The sequence below is a fragment of the Terrapene carolina genome, unplaced genomic scaffold (genome assembly GCF_002925995.2).
Source record: "Terrapene carolina triunguis isolate 2854851 unplaced genomic scaffold, T_m_triunguis-2.0 Scaffold211, whole genome shotgun sequence".
NCBI classification, from domain to species: domain Eukaryota; kingdom Metazoa; phylum Chordata; order Testudines; family Emydidae; genus Terrapene; species Terrapene triunguis.
The window spans coordinates 1,787,147-1,807,018 of record NW_020664562.1 but is presented as its reverse complement, the minus strand read 5'-3'; the positions used below and the strand labels follow the sequence as shown (position 1 = coordinate 1,807,018).

Sequence of the window (19,872 nt, the reverse complement as noted above, 5' to 3'; positions counted from 1 at the left end):
AATTTCACTACTTCACAAAGAGTGACACAATCAGTGCTGTGAGTCTCACCTTCTGGACAGAATTAGCAATTTTCTCAGCATCGTCTGCTTTGTTCTTGGCTTCCCTGGCATCATCAGCAGCATTACCAAGCGCCAGCTCTGCTTGCCTTGTCTTATTATTGGCCTCAGCAATGGTTCGAGAAATGGCAGGAATCTTCTTTAGCGCCCCCTCGGCGGCTGTCTTGTTATCGTTCACACGCTTGTCAAAATCTGATAAAAATTCAGGTATTGTTTTGCCTCCTGTTCTGGAAGGCTCAGATACTTGTCAGGCCAAGAAAACTTAGCAAGCAGCCTAGCAAGCAGCCTAGCAAGCAGCCCAGCCTATGCTACCTTTAAATTGAAGGGAAGAATAACGATAGGGAACGGGGGGAAGTTGATCAATGCCTTTGAAAGGAGTGCTATGGTTTCTGTTACAGGAGAGAGACACGTTGGTGGTATCACAGGTATTAACCCTGGATGTACTGATTGACTGCTTGTACTGATTGACTGCACAAGTTTATTATTGGCTTTCTCCCTTCTGGCAAATGCAATGCTCCAAGCTTCCAGAATACCAGTGACTGTGGATCAGGGGGGGTTGAGGCTCAATATGCAGACTGCATAATGATGCTAAATTATAAGTGGAGTCTAGAAATGTAGGTTGATGGTCACTGTTGAATGAAAAGTTAGTTTCCAGGGGCGAGAGCTTAAACCACACAACTCCCTAAACAAGTCTGCCTCTGATGGAAGAGGCCTGGTCATTATACAAACCAAGTACAGATATTGTCCCTAGAAGTCTCTCTTATACCTCTCAGATTGCTGAGAATGTCATTGGCCTCCTCTAGCGTCTCTCTTCCCTTCTTGGCAGCTTCTTCAGCCAGAGCTTTGGCAGCATCTGCTCGGGCCAGCAGCTGGTCGGCAGTCTAGAGATACATAACACAGCTCAGCATATTCTCATCTTCTATAGAACAAGATCTAGCCATGCCACAATGTGTCATGCCAGTGGCCCTGCAAATCCCAGCCCAGTATAAAAAAGGGCTCATTACCAATGATAGACTATGCTTCCTCTGCAAACATATAACACATTCATTTGAGGGGTACCTGTCCCCATGACACAACATAGCACAGTCCGCTGTTGCTCATGCCCTCCAGTGAGAATCTCACCACCACTGTATTTTCACAAGCTTTTCCTATCTTGTGTTCAGAACCTGCTGTTTACTCTCTCCACCCACAAAGTCAGTTATTAGAAGCATAAGAATGATTGAATCTCTCAGATCTGGTCTGTCATTTGCTTCCTTAGGGTCACTTCAGGAAGTAAGAGCCTGCGCACCCCAGAACTAACCTGTTGTTCAGTCCTTCCTTTCTCCAAGAGATTCTTCACTTCCAGCTCCTTCCCTTTCATGTCCTCTCTCAAATCCTCATAATCCTTCAACTTCCTGTCAATGAGCTGATCCAGCTCCTCTGCTTCCTTCTTGATCTTATTTGCCTCATTCTGTATGTGGAGATCGGAAACAAAACCAGCTTCTGTGAACATAACAGAACTTCTTTGCAGGGAGACAACAGATACACTGTGTACTTTCTAGTGCTCAAAAGAGACAGAAGCTGCAGTTAGACTCCTAGTATTCAGTTATTACTAATTTGATACTAAAAAACTCCTAACAGGACCAGGGCCCCACTGTGCTGAATGCAATACAGAACACACATAGAGACAGTCCCTGTGCAAAAAAGATTACATCAAACTCTCTTCTAGTGTGTGTGTGTATGGTGATGGTGGGAAGGGGAGGGGGGAAAATGGGAAAGGGAACAGCTTAGAGGGCTCGGCATTAGGTCTGAGATTCCTGCGTTCCCTAAAAGCAGGTGACTCTGTCTTTCATCCTTTAGAAATGGATAAATAGGGAAACATGCAGTTTCCTGTGTTCGCGTCTTTCTGATGAGGACTGAAATGTCAAGGTCCTGACTATTCCATACAGACAAAAATTACATGGCACTTAAACATACAGGTGTTAGGCTCCAGTACTGTTTGCAAAGCACTAAACAAGGCATTAGTAATTTATCACATCAGTTCGGGGGGGAGGGATAGCTCAGTGGTTTGAGCATTGGCCTGCTAAACCCAGGGTTTTGAGTTCAATCCTTGAGGGGGCCATTTAGGGATCTGGGGCAAAAATCTGTCTGGGGATTGGTCCTGCTTTGAGCAGGGGTTAGACTAGATGACCTCCTGAGGTCCCTTCCAACCCTGACATTCTATGATATTTGCCACCATTGATCTTTGAACACACTGTGCATGTTGCTTGACTCAGATACCTCTAGACCCTTGGAGTCCACAGCAGGAAGACTGGTGAGATTAGCATAGATCTGCAGGGCCTTGTTCCCAGCTTCCTCTGCCTCTGCATGCACCTTGTTAGCCTGTTTCTCTAGGTCTCGAGAAATGTTCTTTGCTTGATTATACCTAAGAGACAACAGAGTATCCAGTTAGCCTATGATTTCATTCTTTTACTGAATCAGCAAAGGAGGGATAAAACTGTCTTGGCAGAAGTGAAGACAGAGAACTCACACGAAACCTACTGCTTAAAAGCAGGTATCTCCCACCAGCCAAAGTACAGATGACATCTTGTTTTAAGCACCATCCCCCTTCCCCACTCAAACCAAGGGGAGAATAATGTGCTTTCTGTTACTGACTCACTTCCTGTTGAGCTCATCTATGTCACTCGCAGTTTGGTTCTCTCCTGCCAGTGTCTTCAATAGCAATGTATACGCCTCTGTGGATGTATCATTTGCTGCCTTTGCTATGCGCACAATATCGTCAGCTTCTTGTTTGTGTCTGGGCAATATTACAGAGGGAAAATAATCTAATTAGAATTACCAGCCAATTTTATTCCCACCTACCACTCCCCTTCCTCTCCCAGTACCACAATTAGGGTGCTAATAAAGAGGTTCTGTCTCCCCAACCCACTGCCAACACACCAGTAAAGCTTGTGAGGGCAATTGCAGGGTATTACTATGATTTTACATTGTGTTTAGGCCAAAGGTTGCCCTTGTCAGTAATACTCATATACAGCTCTGATGACTACAGGTCCCAGAATTCAATACCCCATCTTTGATCCAAGCAGCTGCAACTTCATATTGAGCAAAAGGAGGCTTGCTCCGTTTCAGGCAAATTAAGGTTAGCCTTCCATTTCCCAGCAGGGGCCCACTGAGCCCTCAAGAAGGCAAAAAACAAGTGCCCTACCCTTACATTGATGCTTTGTACTGGCACACAGGGCCTTACCGTTCAGCCAGTTTACGAGCCTCTTCTGCCAAGAGAGTCATGTTGTTTGGGTCACCATTGGAGACTGGTGGGGTAATGGACTGAAAGCAAAATCAAACATCCTTTCAGAAGCTATTCTTTTTTCTTTTTTTGATTGTCACTTTAATTATTCATAGTCACGGGTTGCAGACTTAATGTGACTGCTCTATTTCTCATTTCTTATATTAGTTTGCAAAGTCTGTGTGATTTTTTGCATGGGTTCTTCCCCAAAAACAAATGCTCCAAGATTGTGTTTAGGATGTGTGAGTATGTGCATGTGAGAGAGAGATTGGGGAGCACAGTGAGAGGCAAAGTGGTTACTGAAGTCCTTTAGGGTTGTTTAGGAGTACTGGGATATACACAGCTCACCCAGTGTACAATGGAAGAGACAACAAATCTTGTACAAAGATATACATGTTTCCGATTCAAGTGCTGTTATAAACAGCAAGTAAAAAAATTTAAAACTATGAAGAATACCAAGAGTTTCCTTTCAACTAGTAATATTTTTCTCATTTGTTTGTGCCACACACACACTAACAAAACTTATCCCCAGATTGATGAGATTCTCTATGATGTTAAACACACAATGTTACAACCCAAGCTTAGTGCTACTTTGTGATGAGGGGCAGGGACGAGAAATGTACTCAAGACGTTAAGAACCTTATTCTACTCACAAAAATGGAAGACACTACACATTAGGGAGTTTATGTCACAAAAAACTCACCACATTGGCAACTGCCATCTTTGCCTTCTCTAGCATATTAGAAGCTACTTCAATCAGGTCTTCTGTGCCCTCCACCCGGTCTCGGGCTTGCTCAGCTAGGCCTTCAGTCTCCCTCACTGTATTTTGGATGTTCTGTAATCGGCCAAGCTGGCTTGCCAGAGTGCTGTTAATTTCCTTGAGACGATCCATCAGGCCCTGATCCACATCTGAGGCGAACAACATAAAAAGGGAGGAAGTAAAATTAATTACACTGGGAGCATGAGTTGCAAAAATAAAACATTTGGTAAGTCGCTGCCGTCTGCAACATGTTGGTAGGTTAATCCCTTGTTGAAAGGGGTCCAGAAGAGCCTTTTAATGAGAGGGTAATCGGTTTACGATCCAAGTCATTACGAGAATGTGCATAAAAACCACAAGAAATGAAGACGCCTCTACCTTCTAATGCCCCTGCAGGTCAATAAGCGTTTGTGAGCACATTTGGCCAGAATTTTGAATGCAAGACCTGGCACATAAAGGAGGTGGATAGTTGCTTTTCAAATGAATTATGTTCAAAGCATGAAACATTTGTTCCCCTATTCTATTAGGGCAACAGTTTGCAAATTTTGGAGCTGAGCCCCCTTTTGAGTTACATTTTTTGGTTGCACCCCCCTACCCAGACAAAAATAGACATATGCAAAAATATGTTTGATAAACCTAACAGAGACCTTAACACAACTTTAATTATATTACCTACATCTGTAAAGTTTCAAATGACCAATGGCACAGCCAAAGCTTCCTCAACCTTGCAGCCAGGCTGCACCAGTAGGGCATGGCCAATACCTGCCCCTCTGCCCCTCCCTACTTGGGTTTTTAGAGTGGAGGAAGGTGCATGCAATGGTCTCTGAAGGTGAGTCACAGGGTGGAGGTGATGCCCGGGCCCCACCACACAGGGCTGGCACAAGCCCCCCCCCCCCCCCCCAAATGTTCCTCCCCCCCTCTCAAGGGTGTATGCCCCAGTTTGAAAACGGTATTAGGTTCAAATTCAATCAAAAAATGCACAGATAAAGGGGCAAGCCATGCACTGCTCTCTGCTGCACATAGAGGCAGAGAGTAAGGAATCTTCACCCCCAGGCTCCACAGCTGCTTTGCAACCACTATTGCATACCTGAGATGCAACAGCCTCCACAGCTTGTTCTCCTGCTCCACAAGGAGGAGAGTAACAGCTGGCAGATCTACACAGCAACAGATTTACCAGCCTAGTGCCTTCCCCATCCTAAAGACTTCCCAATCACGTGGCTGGGTAGAGAGCCCCTCTGGATCTGGGTTCTGCAATGCTATAGGAGGTAGAAACCTCTAAATGGCCTCCCCAAACCCTGCCCTAATTCTAAAACTGATAAGTAAGATAATACTATTACAGTTCTTGAAACAGTGACTAATCATATGGATATGGTAGAATACCAAGACACAGTAGGGCCACCCAAGGAGAGAGCTTAACAAGGTTTTGGGTTTTTTAAACCAGACCCTTCACATTATCTTAATATTGTGTCCTATAAACACACATACACATTCTGTGCATAAAGTGAGATTAATTTAAAAAAATAAGAGCAACATGAAGGCTGATAAATCAACTACAAAACAAAACAAAAAATCCTCAGGAAATCCAAGAGTTAAGGTTTCTATAGCAACGTTGCCTTGGCCACATTACACATCCTGGATGTTTTAATGTGAACATTTAACAAGTCTTCAATTATTAAACTACATATTCAGATAGAAAATACTACACATGCACAGTGTTCAAATTAACGTGTTTGCAGGAAATTGACATGAGGTTTTTTTGAGTACCTGTTCTCTCAACTTTAATGGTGAACTAACAGTTTCTGCATTTAATTTGCCTTTTGTTTATTTCAGAGAGGAGCAAAAAAAAAAAGCAAAAAAAGCCCAGAGCTCTCCCTGCTACACTAGTGCACTTTAGCTTCACAGCTTTTCCTGAGATGCAGGTAACCTAAAGGTATGTCTACACAGCATTTTGGACTGAATGGGAGCGAGCCTCCCAGCCTGGATGGACAGGCTTGAGGAGAAGTGGGACTCATGCTAGCACTCTACATACACCTTTGGAGACAGCACTTTGAAGCTATGGCTCGGGCTGGAGCTCAGCCCTCCCGAGGCCCCAGTGGCTTAAGCCCAAGCCCCAACTTTGAAGTGCTGTTATCTTTAGCGCACCAGCATGAGCCCCACTATCCCAAGCCTGAGGCTCCCACTAGCTTCAAAATGCTGTGTAGACATACCCTAGGAGACCCCAAAGGTAAAGTGACCCCTGCATGGCAAAGGTCAAGCTATTTAGAGTCTTAAGGAGCCACAAGACCCCCCCAAACAGTAACAATGCTGAACATTTAAACATTGAATTGACTTTTGTAAAAGGGGAATTATTTACCTCCTCAAGTGAGGGCTGGGAAACAAACCAACCAAAGACCCAATTCTATGACCCACCTGTGCACTCGAATCACTTACATAAGCAGGTCATATAGTTCCAGCACCAAGCACTATGAAGAACTATTATCCTAATTTCTGAAATGATTGTGCACATTTGGGAAGGTTTCTCAGACAGCATGGACTTGCTCCTCCTATGCCGGCCAGCACACAGTCCACCTTTAGTCCCAGAGTTCAGTGCAATCACTCATGTAGTGCTGGACACCCTATAACAGTCTCAGACCAACACCTGTCAATCCAAACTACGACCTCCTTGGCTGGTGAGTGTGTCTTGAATTGGTCAGAGGACATGGACTCAGGTGCCAGCACCATGCAGATGATACAGAGGCTGACCGAAGCGGATACCCTTCACTACATATGACCACACCACGGCCACCAATATGGCTTCAGTGCTGGCATGGGATCAGCTCATGGATGAACAGTGGCTGACTGAAGCAGAACCCAAGCAAGACAGAGGTGATGCCGGTGGGCAGAGGAAAGCATTTAGAAGAATGTGCAGCCATGGCGCAGTCTCCTTTGGTTGAAGGCAAACATCCACAATTGGTCAATTAAGAGTGTAGTTTAGGAGTACTCCTGGATTTCTCACCGACACTAAGCTCTCGCACAACAGCACCTGTGAGTAGTGCTTTCTACCATCTCTGGTTGGCTAGGAAGCTCTTTTCCATCCTGGCAGACAGCGACATGGCTTTGGTCATACACACCTTTGTCACTGCCTGCCTGGACTATAGCAACGTGATACACCTGGGAATGAAGCTATCAGCCCCTAAGAAACCCTAACTAGCACAAAATTCTGCAGCATGTGTCATCCTCAACAGGGGCTACTAGAAGCACATCAAACCTGTCCTTGGCTCTATATACTGGCTACCCACAGTCCTTATCTTCTAGACCTTCAAAGGCCTGGGCCCAGCATATCTTTTAAAGATTGCCAAAAGCTCCAGGATGAAGACCATGGTCGACAATTCAGCTCCTTGAGCACCATGGAACTCTCTACCAAGAGGGTAAAGCTTGTCCATGTAGAAAACAGAGCTTTTTCCAAGGCTGTACTGAGACTATGGAACAAACTTGCACAGGAACTAAGAACCACCACAAGTCTCATTCCTTTCTGCTCCAAGCTCAAGGTGTGTTTCTTTGACAACGGTCTTCTCTAACAAATGCACAACATGTATATTTAAAAACATGCATATACCCACCGTAAGTCATGTCACTTAGCAAACTGCTAAAAGATGCAGACATGCTATGGTGATGAGGGCAGCACAAGAACCTACAGAGAACAGAGCTTGAACAAACCCGGAAAACATAGCCCAGAGATGAATAGGTTAAGACCAAACAAGGAATGTTTAGGCCCAACGAAATTATTTTGGGAAAGCTATGAGCAACAGCGGCAACATTGCTACTGGTGAATACTATGAAAATAGACATACCCTTAATGTAGGTATGTGTATATTTTTAAACAAGCAGAAAGATTTTCATAGTTAATAAGTAAAAGCCTCTTTAAATTAGTCTCTCCTCTGAGTGGGCCAGTTGTCTTTTTGTCGGTTTTAGACAGCTCTTTATTTTTGTTTATTATACAGAGCAATGAATATTGTCAGGAATAAAATACAACCATCCCCATGCACACTTCCTCAACAGTGTTTTGAAATGTTCACAACTCCTGATGCAAATTATACGGTAACAAAAAGAAGCTTTGCTCCTCTAATGGACCAGGAATACAGCAAATCGTTAGCTCCATGGCACCCTTTGTCAGATCAGTTCAACCTACCTTTGCTGTTCTGTGCATCTCGGAGCAAGTCCATGACATCTCTCTCTGCCTCCTTCAGTCTGTCCTCAAAGGCCTGATCAGTCACCATTTCATCTCCTGTACCAAGGTTTGTTATAAGATTTTCCAACTCCTGCAACCTCTCGCGTTGTTCTGCCACCTAAGCAAAGGAGATAGGGGGACAGAAATAAACAGCCTCCTTCCTAAAGCTGAGACACAAAGTACTGGTCAGTTGTTTCAGCTTCCAGGAGGTGTCGCTCAGACACCGTGTGAGAATCTCCATGCAAGTACATCTAGATCCATGTCTGTCTCTCTCAGAAGAGTTCATCCCCCAGCAAGCAGCAGAGGGGTATGCTACTTGGTGTTTGTCAGCCTCCAGCAGTAATAGGAGACTAGCAGAGCGTTACATTGCAGGTCTTACCTTATCTCTAACCAGTCTATAGCACGCAGGACATTCTTGACAGCCAGGCCAGGACCGATTGTAGAAATAATTCTCTTCACACTGGTCACAACGGCTCCCCACAAAGCCTTCCTTACATTCACAGCGACCATCCTCCTTGCACTGCAGGGAGCGAGAGCCCTCGGTGTCACAGTCACATGCTGCATAAAAGTTAAAGCATGGGAATCAGACTGGTTAAGAGAAAAAGAGACCGAGAACTGCTCTGAACTGCAGACTATTCTCTGAAAGAACAACACAGCAGGGCACCAGCACACAGTTTGAGGCTTGACACTTCTGTGCACTGTATCAGGTAAAGCGCAAGATGTAACTTCTCAGTTTGAGACACTATTCACACCAGTGCCCCACAAACTGACCTCTCTGTATTGGTCCATCTCATTAGAATGATCTGCAAATAGTTAATTTGCTCTCACAGTAACAAGGAAGTTGGAAAGAAGATGTAGATCCAGCCCTATATTTGTATCACATTTACACTTTGTTTCTTCTCAGGACTGAGTCAGCAACTTACGGGCACATTCCAGAGTAGAGACGCAGGAGCTTAGAGAGCAGAAAACAGAACTGTTCTGGAAAAATATTCAGAGCAAGTGTTTATGCCAAAAAGAAGTAGATGTCTACAAGTAAATGCAATCAGAGACCCCCAGAGACAGAAAAAGAAACTCTTACAAATAAATCAAGATTCAAACACCCTCACTGGGACCAGGTCTCACCCACTGTCCGGGATGTGGACACAATAAGACAACCCTTGTTTGTCACATTAAACATGGGGCTGGTGAAGTGAGAAGAAAGCAGCAGCTGGCAGGCAAGGAGAGGATGAGAAAACGGAGACACGTCGTGTTGGTTTCCACTTCCCCTCTTTCTCCAACCCACCACTTACGTTTGCAGCCTTCAGGTCCGAATCCGAAGTGGTTGACCTCACATCTCTCACAGCGCTGCCCGGTGATGCCTGGTTGACACTCACACTGCCCTGTTTGTATGTCACAATGGCCATCGGTGGAACCCAGTGGATGGCAGTCGCACCTATTGAAGGAGACGATATTTCAAGTGACAATAAAAAAAACCATCAAAAACAATAGGCTGCACTTTCACCTTTCATTTGAGGATCTCAGAGGTCCTATGCAAGCAGTAAGCCTTACACCTTCCATGTGAGGTGGGTATTGCTGTGCCTGTCTCTGATATGGAAAGCGAGGCACAGAAATGAACTGAACTGTGCAAGATCACGAAGGGACTGAGTTAGGAATGGGATCCAGAACCCTCACCTACCAGTCTTCGCCTGTAATCACAACATGGTTTCTATTTATAAATTACCCTTCTCTATAGAACCCTTATCAGATCTGCTCTATGACTAATCCTCTCCTCCTGCCTTATCACTGTTCATAGAAAATCCCATCCACCTGTTATGGATGCTGAAATCAGGGTTAAGTATGGTTCCCCCCGAAAAACATACTTGCTGCCACAGTTGCAGGCCAACCTCACCTGTCACAGCCACGTCCACTCTGTAGGTTGTAGAAGCCAGGCTCACAGGCACTACAGTCCCTCTCAGTGACACGTGGCAGGCACTCACACTGCCCAGTTACTTGATTGCAGTTTGTCTGCTGGTTTACTGTGCCATAAGGATTACAACTGCACGCTGCCAGAGATGGAAAGGGGAACATGTTCCCAGTAATTAGCAGAATACCAGCATTAGACTGGAACCTCCAAACATGCCAGATGGCACATGAATTCAAATCGTAAGCTGCACCGCCATACCACATACAATGCTCACACTGTGTCAGGCCACTCGATAGGCTTACAGCATCGGCATTTTATCAAGCCATAACCATCAGCATAGTATGAAATCTAGCACTGCAGCTGATAGGTCTGCATGCAGCACCAAAATCGGAGTTCTGACATTTTCCCTATTATGATGTCAGGCCAAGACAGACCACAAAAGGACAGATCTGTGGGGCCAAAACGTTCAACCATTCCAAGGATGTGCCAGTAAGACTAAGAAGGGGAATCTGTAGCCATGAAAAGGGTTCTGATTTTCACGTGAAACAGCTGAGAAAGGCACTTACCCTTGCATTTAACCTCAGGGCTGGAGGCTAAGGGGTTCCCAAAAAAACCATCTTTGCACCGGTCACAGTAGAAGCCAGCTGTGTTGTAGATGCATTTCAGGCATTCCCCTGTCAAGCGGTTACAGTTCCCCACGGCATTGGGATCAATGTTGTCACTGCACTGGCAGAGTCGGCAAAGCCTGGCAGGGCCATTTTCACCAAGTGGATCTCCAAAATAGCCGTCATCACATAGCTCACATCTTTTACCTGGGGGCAGAACAAGCATACATGTCACAGTAGGCAGCCAGCGGTTACAAGGTAACCTGGATTCCCCTACAGCAGGGGTTCTCAAACTGGGGGTCGGGACCCCTCAGGGGGTCACAAGGTTCTTACATGGGGGGGGGGGGGGGAATGTCACGAGTTGTCAGCCTCCACCCCAAACCCCGCTTTGCCTCCAGCATTTATAATGGTTTTAAATATATAAAAAGTGTTTTTAATTTATAAGGTGGGGGTCGCACTCAGAGGCTTTCTATATGAAAGAGGTCACCAGTACAAAAGTTTGAGAACCACTACCCTACAACCTCTCCTGCAAAGTGAGTCCCTCATCACTTTTTTCCTTGTCTGATGTGAAGTGACCAGGAAGAGATCATGCTTCAAAGCACTACAATGGAGGAGTCAGTCACAACCTCCAATAGTTAAAGCTACCTTTGGATTTCCAGTTAAACTGTGATTTAAAAACCTTTGTGTCACTCCAAAAATACTCTGATTTGTTCTTAAGAAACATGCCAATGAGATACTAATACACAACTTTCCACATACGGTTTTTCTCAATATTCTGTCCACTTGAAAAGTCTAAAACAGCGTTTCTCAACCATTTGGATACCAGAGACCCTCTTGCTCCCTTCCTAAAGTGTGTCAGGGAGATCTCAGGGACCGGCGCTGGTCCACAGACCATTGAGAAACACTGGACTAAAAAGCCACTAATTTTGCAATCTGCACGTGTGTCATAATTTTGTGCCACTTTAATATCACAATTCTCCAACCTGTTCCAGACTTCACACACTAGTTAATTTATACTCCAGCACAGACTAAGTTCCAAAATATAAAACACAAAAAATGCCTGCTCTATTAATTGTAACAACTGAGATCAGCTAAAGCAAGCAGACAGATATATGGAGACCCACCAGCCATTTCCATTACAGGAGACTGTGATGCTGCAACAAGGACAGAAGACTCCATATAGAAGACAGCCCTGCAGTGACTCCAGCTCCCCACCCTAGGCAGTCACAAATACACAATTCAGCCCCTTGGCCTCCCTAGGCAGCACCTGAAAAACTTTGTCCCCAGTTTCTCCCTCACTATAACTACCTGCACAAAACAGCTCAATACTCTCCCCCGCTTCCCAATGTCCTACTAAGATGTTAGTGGTGACTCTGATCTGTCGTACCCCTTAAGACGGGGATGGAAACCACAGAAGATTTGCCAGACCGCCCCACGCAAGCTAAAAGCTCTGCTTCTCAGGCAGCTCTTTCACATGCAAACTTCCCCCTTTCCCTTCCATCACATCACAATCACTTCACCATAAGTGAGGACACACTGGGAGGGAGGTGAGAGCAGCAGAGCCCAGCAGGCTCAGCACTGACTAGTGTGGGCATGCCAGATGTGGCAGTAATAAATAAAGATAAGCCTGAATCTTTAAGGCAATCTGGATCTAGATCTGAACTTAGCAGTTTGAGCCAATAACAAAACACACAATCAAGAAAAAAAAAAAATCAATCTATTGCATGTCTGTGCAACTCCCCCAAGCTGATCTGGAGATGGCATATTCTTGTGTTTGAGCAGATACAACAAACCAGTGCAGGGACTCAGAGGCAGTCATCTAGCCAAGTGTTTGTAAGCATTTAAAGGGCCCTCTACTTTTGACTCCCTGGTGTCAAGCCTAAATTCAGCTGAAGGCCTGCCACTTTGAGTTGTATTTGCTGGTTATAGATAGACAAGAAGGGCTTTACTTAAAGGGTTACCACCATCATCTGCTTTACGATTTACTATTTAAAATAAGATATATATCTGTTGAGACATTTGTTTTAGGCTGTAAAAAACAATATGGATTTGTACATAAGTTGACCTGTCCTGATGAATCACTGCAGCCTATGGCTTCCAAGGCAGAACAAACCTGCTGCAGCAAACAACATGCAATGTCTGCCAGACTGGCAGAGGGAAGATATGCCCTCTAATTTTATCCTGATTTGAACATAAAAATTCAACAGCTCTCATGCCTGTTTTAGTGACTATCCCATTTTCCACCCAGCTCCACATGATTAACAGTGCTCAGTATCAGAAATGATCACGGCTCGTGTATCCCAAGTATTTTCAGACTTTGCTCAGACTAAATCTCAGTTTCTCCATTCAGGAAAGAGAGAAACATTTGGCTTTTTTCAGTTCATAGAATCCCAAGAATTATGGCAACAAAGAGCTCGATACTAGTTACCAAGCTGTCTGCTAAGAAAAAAGCAACCACAAAATACAGAAGGGATCAGTTCTGTTCATTTCTCTTCACTGTGCAAAGCCGCAGACCTGGTGTAAGAAGGCTCTCTCTGGGCAGATGGGATGTGGACGCTCTGAATAAAGAACGCACCTGTGGTACCAGCAGGACAGTTGGTGCACACCACCTCCTTAGTCTTGGGCACTACGGCGCAGCTGGAGCCCCCTGGACATGGACATGGCTGACAGTCTGAGGAAATGCCTGTAGTTGCATCTCCGTAATACCCATCACTACACTTCTCACAGTGAGGGCCTGCAGTGTTATCTCTGCAGTCGCAAGCACCTGTGGGTTTTGGGGGTGGGTGGGGAGGAGGGGAGAGAAAAATACCAGGATATGTTTTTAAATATTGTTCCAGTCACTATCCCCATCCCATTCCTCACACAGAAAGAAAAAAAATTAAAACAAAAAAAAAAAATCAGATCTCCTCATGCTGCCCCCTTTGCCCCCAGTCTTCCTCCTTACCAGTCTCTGGGTCACAGCTCTCACTGTGCCCATTACAGGTACACAGCACACACAGACTGTATGGCCCAAGGCTAGGTGTCTCCCTCCTATAACCTGGGGCACAGTGCTCGCAGAATTGCCCATGGTATCCTGCTGGGCAGGTGCAGCTCTCCACCCAGGTTGCAGGGGTTCCAGGCTCAGGACGAGCGCTCACAATAGTGACATCATCCAGGTATCCAGCACCTGGAAAGAGATTGGGAAGAGAAGCATTTAATTACCCACACAGGAAAAATGGTATGATACGAGCCCAATACAGTATATTAACACACAAGTCAGAGATAGACCACCCAGTGTCGGAAGAGATGTGTTTGCTATTACTTCAGCAGGAAAGTCAGCAGTTGCTTAGGTTGATGCGAGAAGGATGCCAGGTAACCCAGAGAGAACAAAGGCCAGAAAGTAGAGAGGGCAGTTCCCTATGGATGAGATACACAGGTATGTAGAGCTGGCAGCTTGCCAAACCGCCATACAAAACATAGCAGGATGCAAAGAACACGATTTGTGTAAATACATTTTGGCAGTAAAAATCATGCCTTGTGTGTGCACTGTTTATAGTTCCATTCAGAAACCAAGAATGGTTCCTAACCTTCCCTGTTACAAGGACAGACAAGCGCTCTTGAATCTTTAAAATTTATGCAGTGGATTCTTCATCAGAACCACACTCTCACAGTAAGAGAAAGAAGAAACTACCTAGACATCCCTCTGCCCACTCTCTTTTGGGTTTTTCTCCTCCAAAGGCACCTCCCCTTGGTACCTTAAGGTGACTTTCCCTAGTAATTCCTCTTAGGCAGAGTTCTATGACAGATGTAAAATGATTGTTATATGTTGACGTAAGGATATTTGCTCTAGTGTAACAGCTCTAGAACTCCAAACAGAACCCCACATATCATGGGATATTAGCAGCAGCTGGAATGCTCATCAGATAAGTCACATTGCCGACTTCCTACCCTCTATTTTATTATCGGTACATTCCTCTTGTGTAAAAAAATTCCACTTCAAATTCTTGTAGATTCCCAATCTAAAACGTTCATACTTTTTTTTTTTTAATCTATTTGTTTTAGCATGAAAATCTCTCAACGGTGTTCAAGGCCATCGATGTTCTGTCCCTAATCACAGCACCTCCTTATGTGAAACTCCCACTGAAGTAAACAGAGGTTCTGTAAAATGGGGAGGTTTTGAGATCAGGCCCTTCCCACTTAGAACAATTATCTCTCATCGGTTCTGTGTTTTCCTGTTTCTTTCCTCTTTACATTACAAGTGTAATAGCAGTAGAGTAGGTGCCACACTCATTAAAGCAGGGGTGGCCAACCTGAGCCTGAGAAGGGAGCCAGAATTTACCAATGTACACTGCCAAAGAACCACAGTAATACGTCAGCAGCCCCCCCATCAGCTCTCTCCCTTCCAGTGCCTCCCGCCCACCGGCTGCCCCGCCGATCAGTGCCTCCTCCTCCCTCCCCCACCTCCTGATCAGCTGTTTCGTGGTGTGCAGAAGGCTCTGGGGGTGGGGAGGGTGGGAGTGGGGGGGAAGAGGAGCGAGGGCACGGCAGACTCAGGGGAGGGGATGGGAAGGGGTGGAGTGGGGGCAGGGTCTGTGGAGTGGGGGCAGGGGTTGAGCAGTGAGCATCCCCCAGCACACTGGAAAGTTGGCACCTGTAGCTCCAGCCCCGGAGTCGATGCCTATACAAAGAGCTGCATATTAACTTCTGAACAGCCACATGTGACTCCAGAGCCACAGGTTGGCCACCCCTGTGTTAAAGAATCCTGGCATCTCTGCGGCCACTTCCTTCAGAATTCTGGGGTGAATCTGGTCTGCTCCCAGATTTTCATTAATCAGGTCTATGCATGGTCATGACAAAAATGCTGAAGTCTTTTTTTTTTTTTTTAAAGCCCAAAGGAACAGAGACCGTGGATCCTTGGCCTCCTGCAAGGGATTCATATCACAGTGACAGTAGGTACCCTGCAAGTGGCCCAGGAAACAAGATGTCATAAGGCAGACTGATGCAAAGCATGAGTCATGGACTGACAACCAACCACCAGTAGGTATTTATAATTAGGATCTGAAATATGCTGGCCACTGTCATTCTGCAGCAGTGAGATAATCTGCACCTCTCCCATATACAGCTGTTGTGGAAACCACACCATGTCTCATCCCTAGACCCACTTTCCCAAGTAGTGGAATGACTCACTTCTCTCACTGTATGTTCCACGGATCTTGATAGAAGTCAAGTTGTAAAGCAGCTTCTGAAACTCAAATGGGGTAAGAGAAGGCCTCCATGGGTAATCTGTTGCTTCATGGAGCCTATGGAGAAGAAGCATGTATCATTTTCTATGTTTACAGCTTTCACATGCTGATGGATGTGCTCTTTCAATGGACCATTCGAGCAATTATACGCTGTTACAACACATTTAGGATACAAGTATGTAGTACTACTAGGCCATATGCACTGCATTCATCTGATGGCATGATTATGAATTCCATTTTGAAAAAACAACCTTAACAGTTCCGGTTTTCTTACTGTCCCTTCTGAGAACACTGTCCACCCCAGGCTAGATTCCTGTTACAGCCATTACTCTCCTTCCTCTCCAGTCAGCCCCGACTCTTTCCATGTTACAGGGAACACTCACTCACCTGAAGGCATACTTCACTGTGTTCTCGCTAGGATAGGAATTGCCCTGAGCAATAAGTGGCACAGATACTCTAAGCCCAGCCCCTTCAAGCACCAGGTCCTCTGCAGAGAGACGAGTGTCCCGCCTATCCACCCGAAAGGAGAAGGTCAGATTTTGAGCATAACTCAAAACTTGGTTGCCCAAAAACTTGCCTGAAACAGAAACGAAACTCATAATTAGGGGCAGAAAAGTGAAGATTTACTATATGGTAACATGGTGAATTTTTAGAGAGAACCTCGTCTCTGACTCTACTTACCCGGTGCAATGAAATAGATAGGGAAATAGCTGTCTGAGATAACAGAGATGTCCTGGGTTTCCACACTCCACTGGAGTAAAATTTCAGAGCCATCTCGCTGTTCAGCACGCCACTCTTCCTCCCCTGAAATACAGATTTACAAGGGGAAATGCTCCATAAGGTATATACTGTGATGTTGCACTCCATATGTTTTATGAAAATATGTAGATAAGTGTGAATATAATGTAACTAGAATATGCTTCATGCAAAAGATCTCTTGTAAGGTATCATTACAAAGGTTACAATCTACTGAGTGTGTTCATCCTATTTGTATGAATGTATCATTCTTGTATCTAAAACTAGAAATATGAAGTATTACTCTGAGGTCCTATAGTAATTATGCAAAAAGTGTGGACCATTAAGGGTGACGTAGGATCTTGATGGCTCCCATTAACTAAAACAATTGGTTGTAAATGGCTCTGTTTACTTGTAAGCCTTCCTGTATTCGTGAGTCAGGCCGGAAAGAATGGAGGCTTGGGGGGTCTCACAGGACATGTCACCTGGTACTGGAATCCATCTTAAACCTGGTGCTTTTCTACTTAGAAGGAGGGGTGGGGACCCAGTGAGACAAAAGACTCCCGCCCTGTGCCAAAGCTATAACAGGGGGTGGAACAGAACAAAGGGGGCTGGCAGTCATGAGAAAACCCCTAGTTACCACCTGAGCTGGAACTAACAAAAAAACTGTAGCAGGGGAAAATATTGAGCACAGACTATGAAGAAGTCTAGTCTGTGAAAGAAGTTTATTGGAACATCTCTGAGGGTGAGATTTACCTGTATTCAGTTTCTTAAATGTATTAGGCTTAAACTTGCATGTTTTGTTTTATTTTGCTTGGTAACTTACTTTGTTCCATCTGTTATTGCTTGAAACCACTTAAATCCTATTTTTTATACTTAATAAAATCACTTTTGTTTCTTAATTAACCCAGAGTAAGTGATTAATACCCAGGGGAGCAAACAGCTATGCATATCTCTCTATCAGTTTTATAGAGGGTGGACAATTTATGAGTTTACCCTGTATAAGCTTTATACAGAGTAAAACAGATTTATTTGGGGTTTGGATCCCATTGGGAGCTGGGTGTCTGGGTGCTGGAGATAGATGACTTGCTGAGCAGTTTTTGGTTAAAGTCTGCAGCTTTGGGGGCGTGGACCAGATCGGGGTCTGTGTTGCAGCAGACAAGCATGTCTGGCTCAACAAGGCAGGGTTCGGGAGTCCCAAGCTGGCAGTGGAAAATGGCCTCAGAGGTAATTTCAGCACATCAGGTGACAGTCCCAAGGGGGACTCTGTGACCGAACCCATCACAGATACCATATCACGCACGGAACACAATGTGTCACCCAGGGAATTTCTAGCTTACATTTTATGCACTGGTGCTAACATGCTTTAGGAAGTTTGTGTCATTGTTTCTACCCTTTTACAAAGAGAAACTGCTATGTTACCAGTTCAACCCAGAACTTACAAAGTGCTAACTTCACGCACGTTATGCCCACCATTTTCTCTAACTTTCAAAGAGCAGAGTTTTTAAACCGCTCTATCATCAGAAAAACCGTAATACTAAGTAGGGATGGGAGAACATGCAAATATCTGGGGTTTTGTGAAATTTGTAGAGACTTTCATACTTTGAAGTTCAGGCTTCCATTAAACATTTTTTTTTCCAGGGGAATTTTAATTAAGAAACATGATTTCCAAGCTGCATAGCAGCCCATACAGCTTACTGCTGCATGAAAGCAAAAAGAGATTGTATGAAAAGTGGGTCTTGCCCTGATTCTAGGACTACCAATGAAAACAACAGGAAGCAGCCAGAAGCCACATTTTGCCAAAATCACACTGAACTCAAACCCTAAGAGTTGTTATATTATAAAGTTTAGAAGCCCAAACTTTTGGCTAGGTTCTCAAATTGAGCAAATGCCTTCCCCTAGCTGCCGGCATTAAGCGTAAAGAGAAGTGTTTACATCCTCAGTACACATATACATTAAAACATTTCAAGCCTAAAGTCATGCATCTAAATCCATATTTGGCCACCTAAATAAAAATTGTCTGATGTTTGAAGATACTGAGCACCTCCTATTGACTTTAATGTGTATTGTAGGTACTTAGCACTTCCGAAAGTGATACTACATATTTAGGTACCTACAATTTGAATGCCTTGGCTACAGTAACCCAGCACAGGGAAAGGGGAACAGGAGCAGAAGGAAAGAGTTAATTTTTAGATTGAAGTCCATAGCACAGCCTTGAAGTCAAAGGAAGATCTGTCTTTACCAGTCTGGAAGTTGGAGACGATGCTGTAGATACTGTAGCCAACGGCATTGGTGCAGACCGAGGAGTGACCAAAACAGAAGCAAGGGGTGCAGCCCCTCAGATTGGCTGGATCCAGATTGAAAAATCCAGGTTTACATCTAAAAATGAGCAAGAGTAAGAAGTTATTTCTTCATCTTTTTTCAAAACACACAGTGACCAAGAACACTCCTGAGACATATGCAACAGAGCTACTGAAAGGGCAAGTCACCTCTCACAGTGGAATCCCTCCACGTTGTCCTTGCAGGTACATCGCCCTGTTTCAATACTGCAGTCATCTGTGCTGCCAGCAGGATTGCATGAACATAGCCTGATGGAGACAGTGGAGAGGAGAAAGAAACCCATTGAGAACTGGGTACAGAAACCAGAAGAAAAGAAAGTTTACAGGAAAATTCACACACTCCCCTCTTGAGCAGTAGCTCCTTCACCTTCTATTTTAACTACAGGAAAAGAATCCCTTACCTGCACCCAGCCTCTGAGAGGGAATGGAACCCTGGCTGGCATCGGTCACATTTATCTCCCATGACTCCTGGTTTGCAGCTGCACCGGCCGTAGTTATCACACTGAGTGCTGAGAGAGCCTATGGGAACAGGAGAAAAAAGGGAACTTTAATAGAGCGTGTGATTACATTAGCTGTTGCAGATCAAACTGTGTGCTAAGAGAGCTTTGGGGGATATGCAGGGAGAGGGAACAGAAGAACAGTGATGTGTCACTCCAAGATCTAGAATGAAAACTTGCCAAGAGCCCATGGGCAGCATCTGATTTACATGACTGTTCATAAACGTGTACTCCCATGACATCACTCAAATGATATCTTTACATCTGTGCATCTGAAATAAAGCTGTA

The 19,872-nt window shown here is 44.8% G+C and overlaps 1 protein-coding gene across 1 annotated transcript in view; it reads right to left on the bottom strand.

Moving 5' to 3' along the window:
- Positions 1 to 19,872, bottom strand: part of LOC113407476 (laminin subunit gamma-1-like) — a 136,332-nt gene that overhangs the window by 2,558 nt on the left and 113,902 nt on the right. The window contains exons 6-25 of the mRNA XM_026656044.2: positions 19,489 to 19,606; positions 19,238 to 19,336; positions 18,991 to 19,127; positions 16,695 to 16,817; positions 16,401 to 16,590; positions 15,958 to 16,070; positions 13,736 to 13,957; positions 13,367 to 13,555; positions 10,753 to 10,998; positions 10,172 to 10,325; positions 9,573 to 9,715; positions 8,663 to 8,841; positions 8,245 to 8,401; positions 4,023 to 4,228; positions 3,281 to 3,360; positions 2,696 to 2,833; positions 2,317 to 2,461; positions 1,358 to 1,507; positions 824 to 938; positions 50 to 249 (exon numbers count right to left, since the gene is read on the bottom strand). Of these exons, the coding sequence (XP_026511829.1) occupies positions 50 to 249; positions 824 to 938; positions 1,358 to 1,507; positions 2,317 to 2,461; positions 2,696 to 2,833; positions 3,281 to 3,360; positions 4,023 to 4,228; positions 8,245 to 8,401; positions 8,663 to 8,841; positions 9,573 to 9,715; positions 10,172 to 10,325; positions 10,753 to 10,998; positions 13,367 to 13,555; positions 13,736 to 13,957; positions 15,958 to 16,070; positions 16,401 to 16,590; positions 16,695 to 16,817; positions 18,991 to 19,127; positions 19,238 to 19,336; positions 19,489 to 19,606 (3,104 nt within the window). The remainder of the gene's footprint in view (positions 1 to 49; positions 250 to 823; positions 939 to 1,357; positions 1,508 to 2,316; positions 2,462 to 2,695; positions 2,834 to 3,280; positions 3,361 to 4,022; positions 4,229 to 8,244; positions 8,402 to 8,662; positions 8,842 to 9,572; positions 9,716 to 10,171; positions 10,326 to 10,752; positions 10,999 to 13,366; positions 13,556 to 13,735; positions 13,958 to 15,957; positions 16,071 to 16,400; positions 16,591 to 16,694; positions 16,818 to 18,990; positions 19,128 to 19,237; positions 19,337 to 19,488; positions 19,607 to 19,872) is intronic.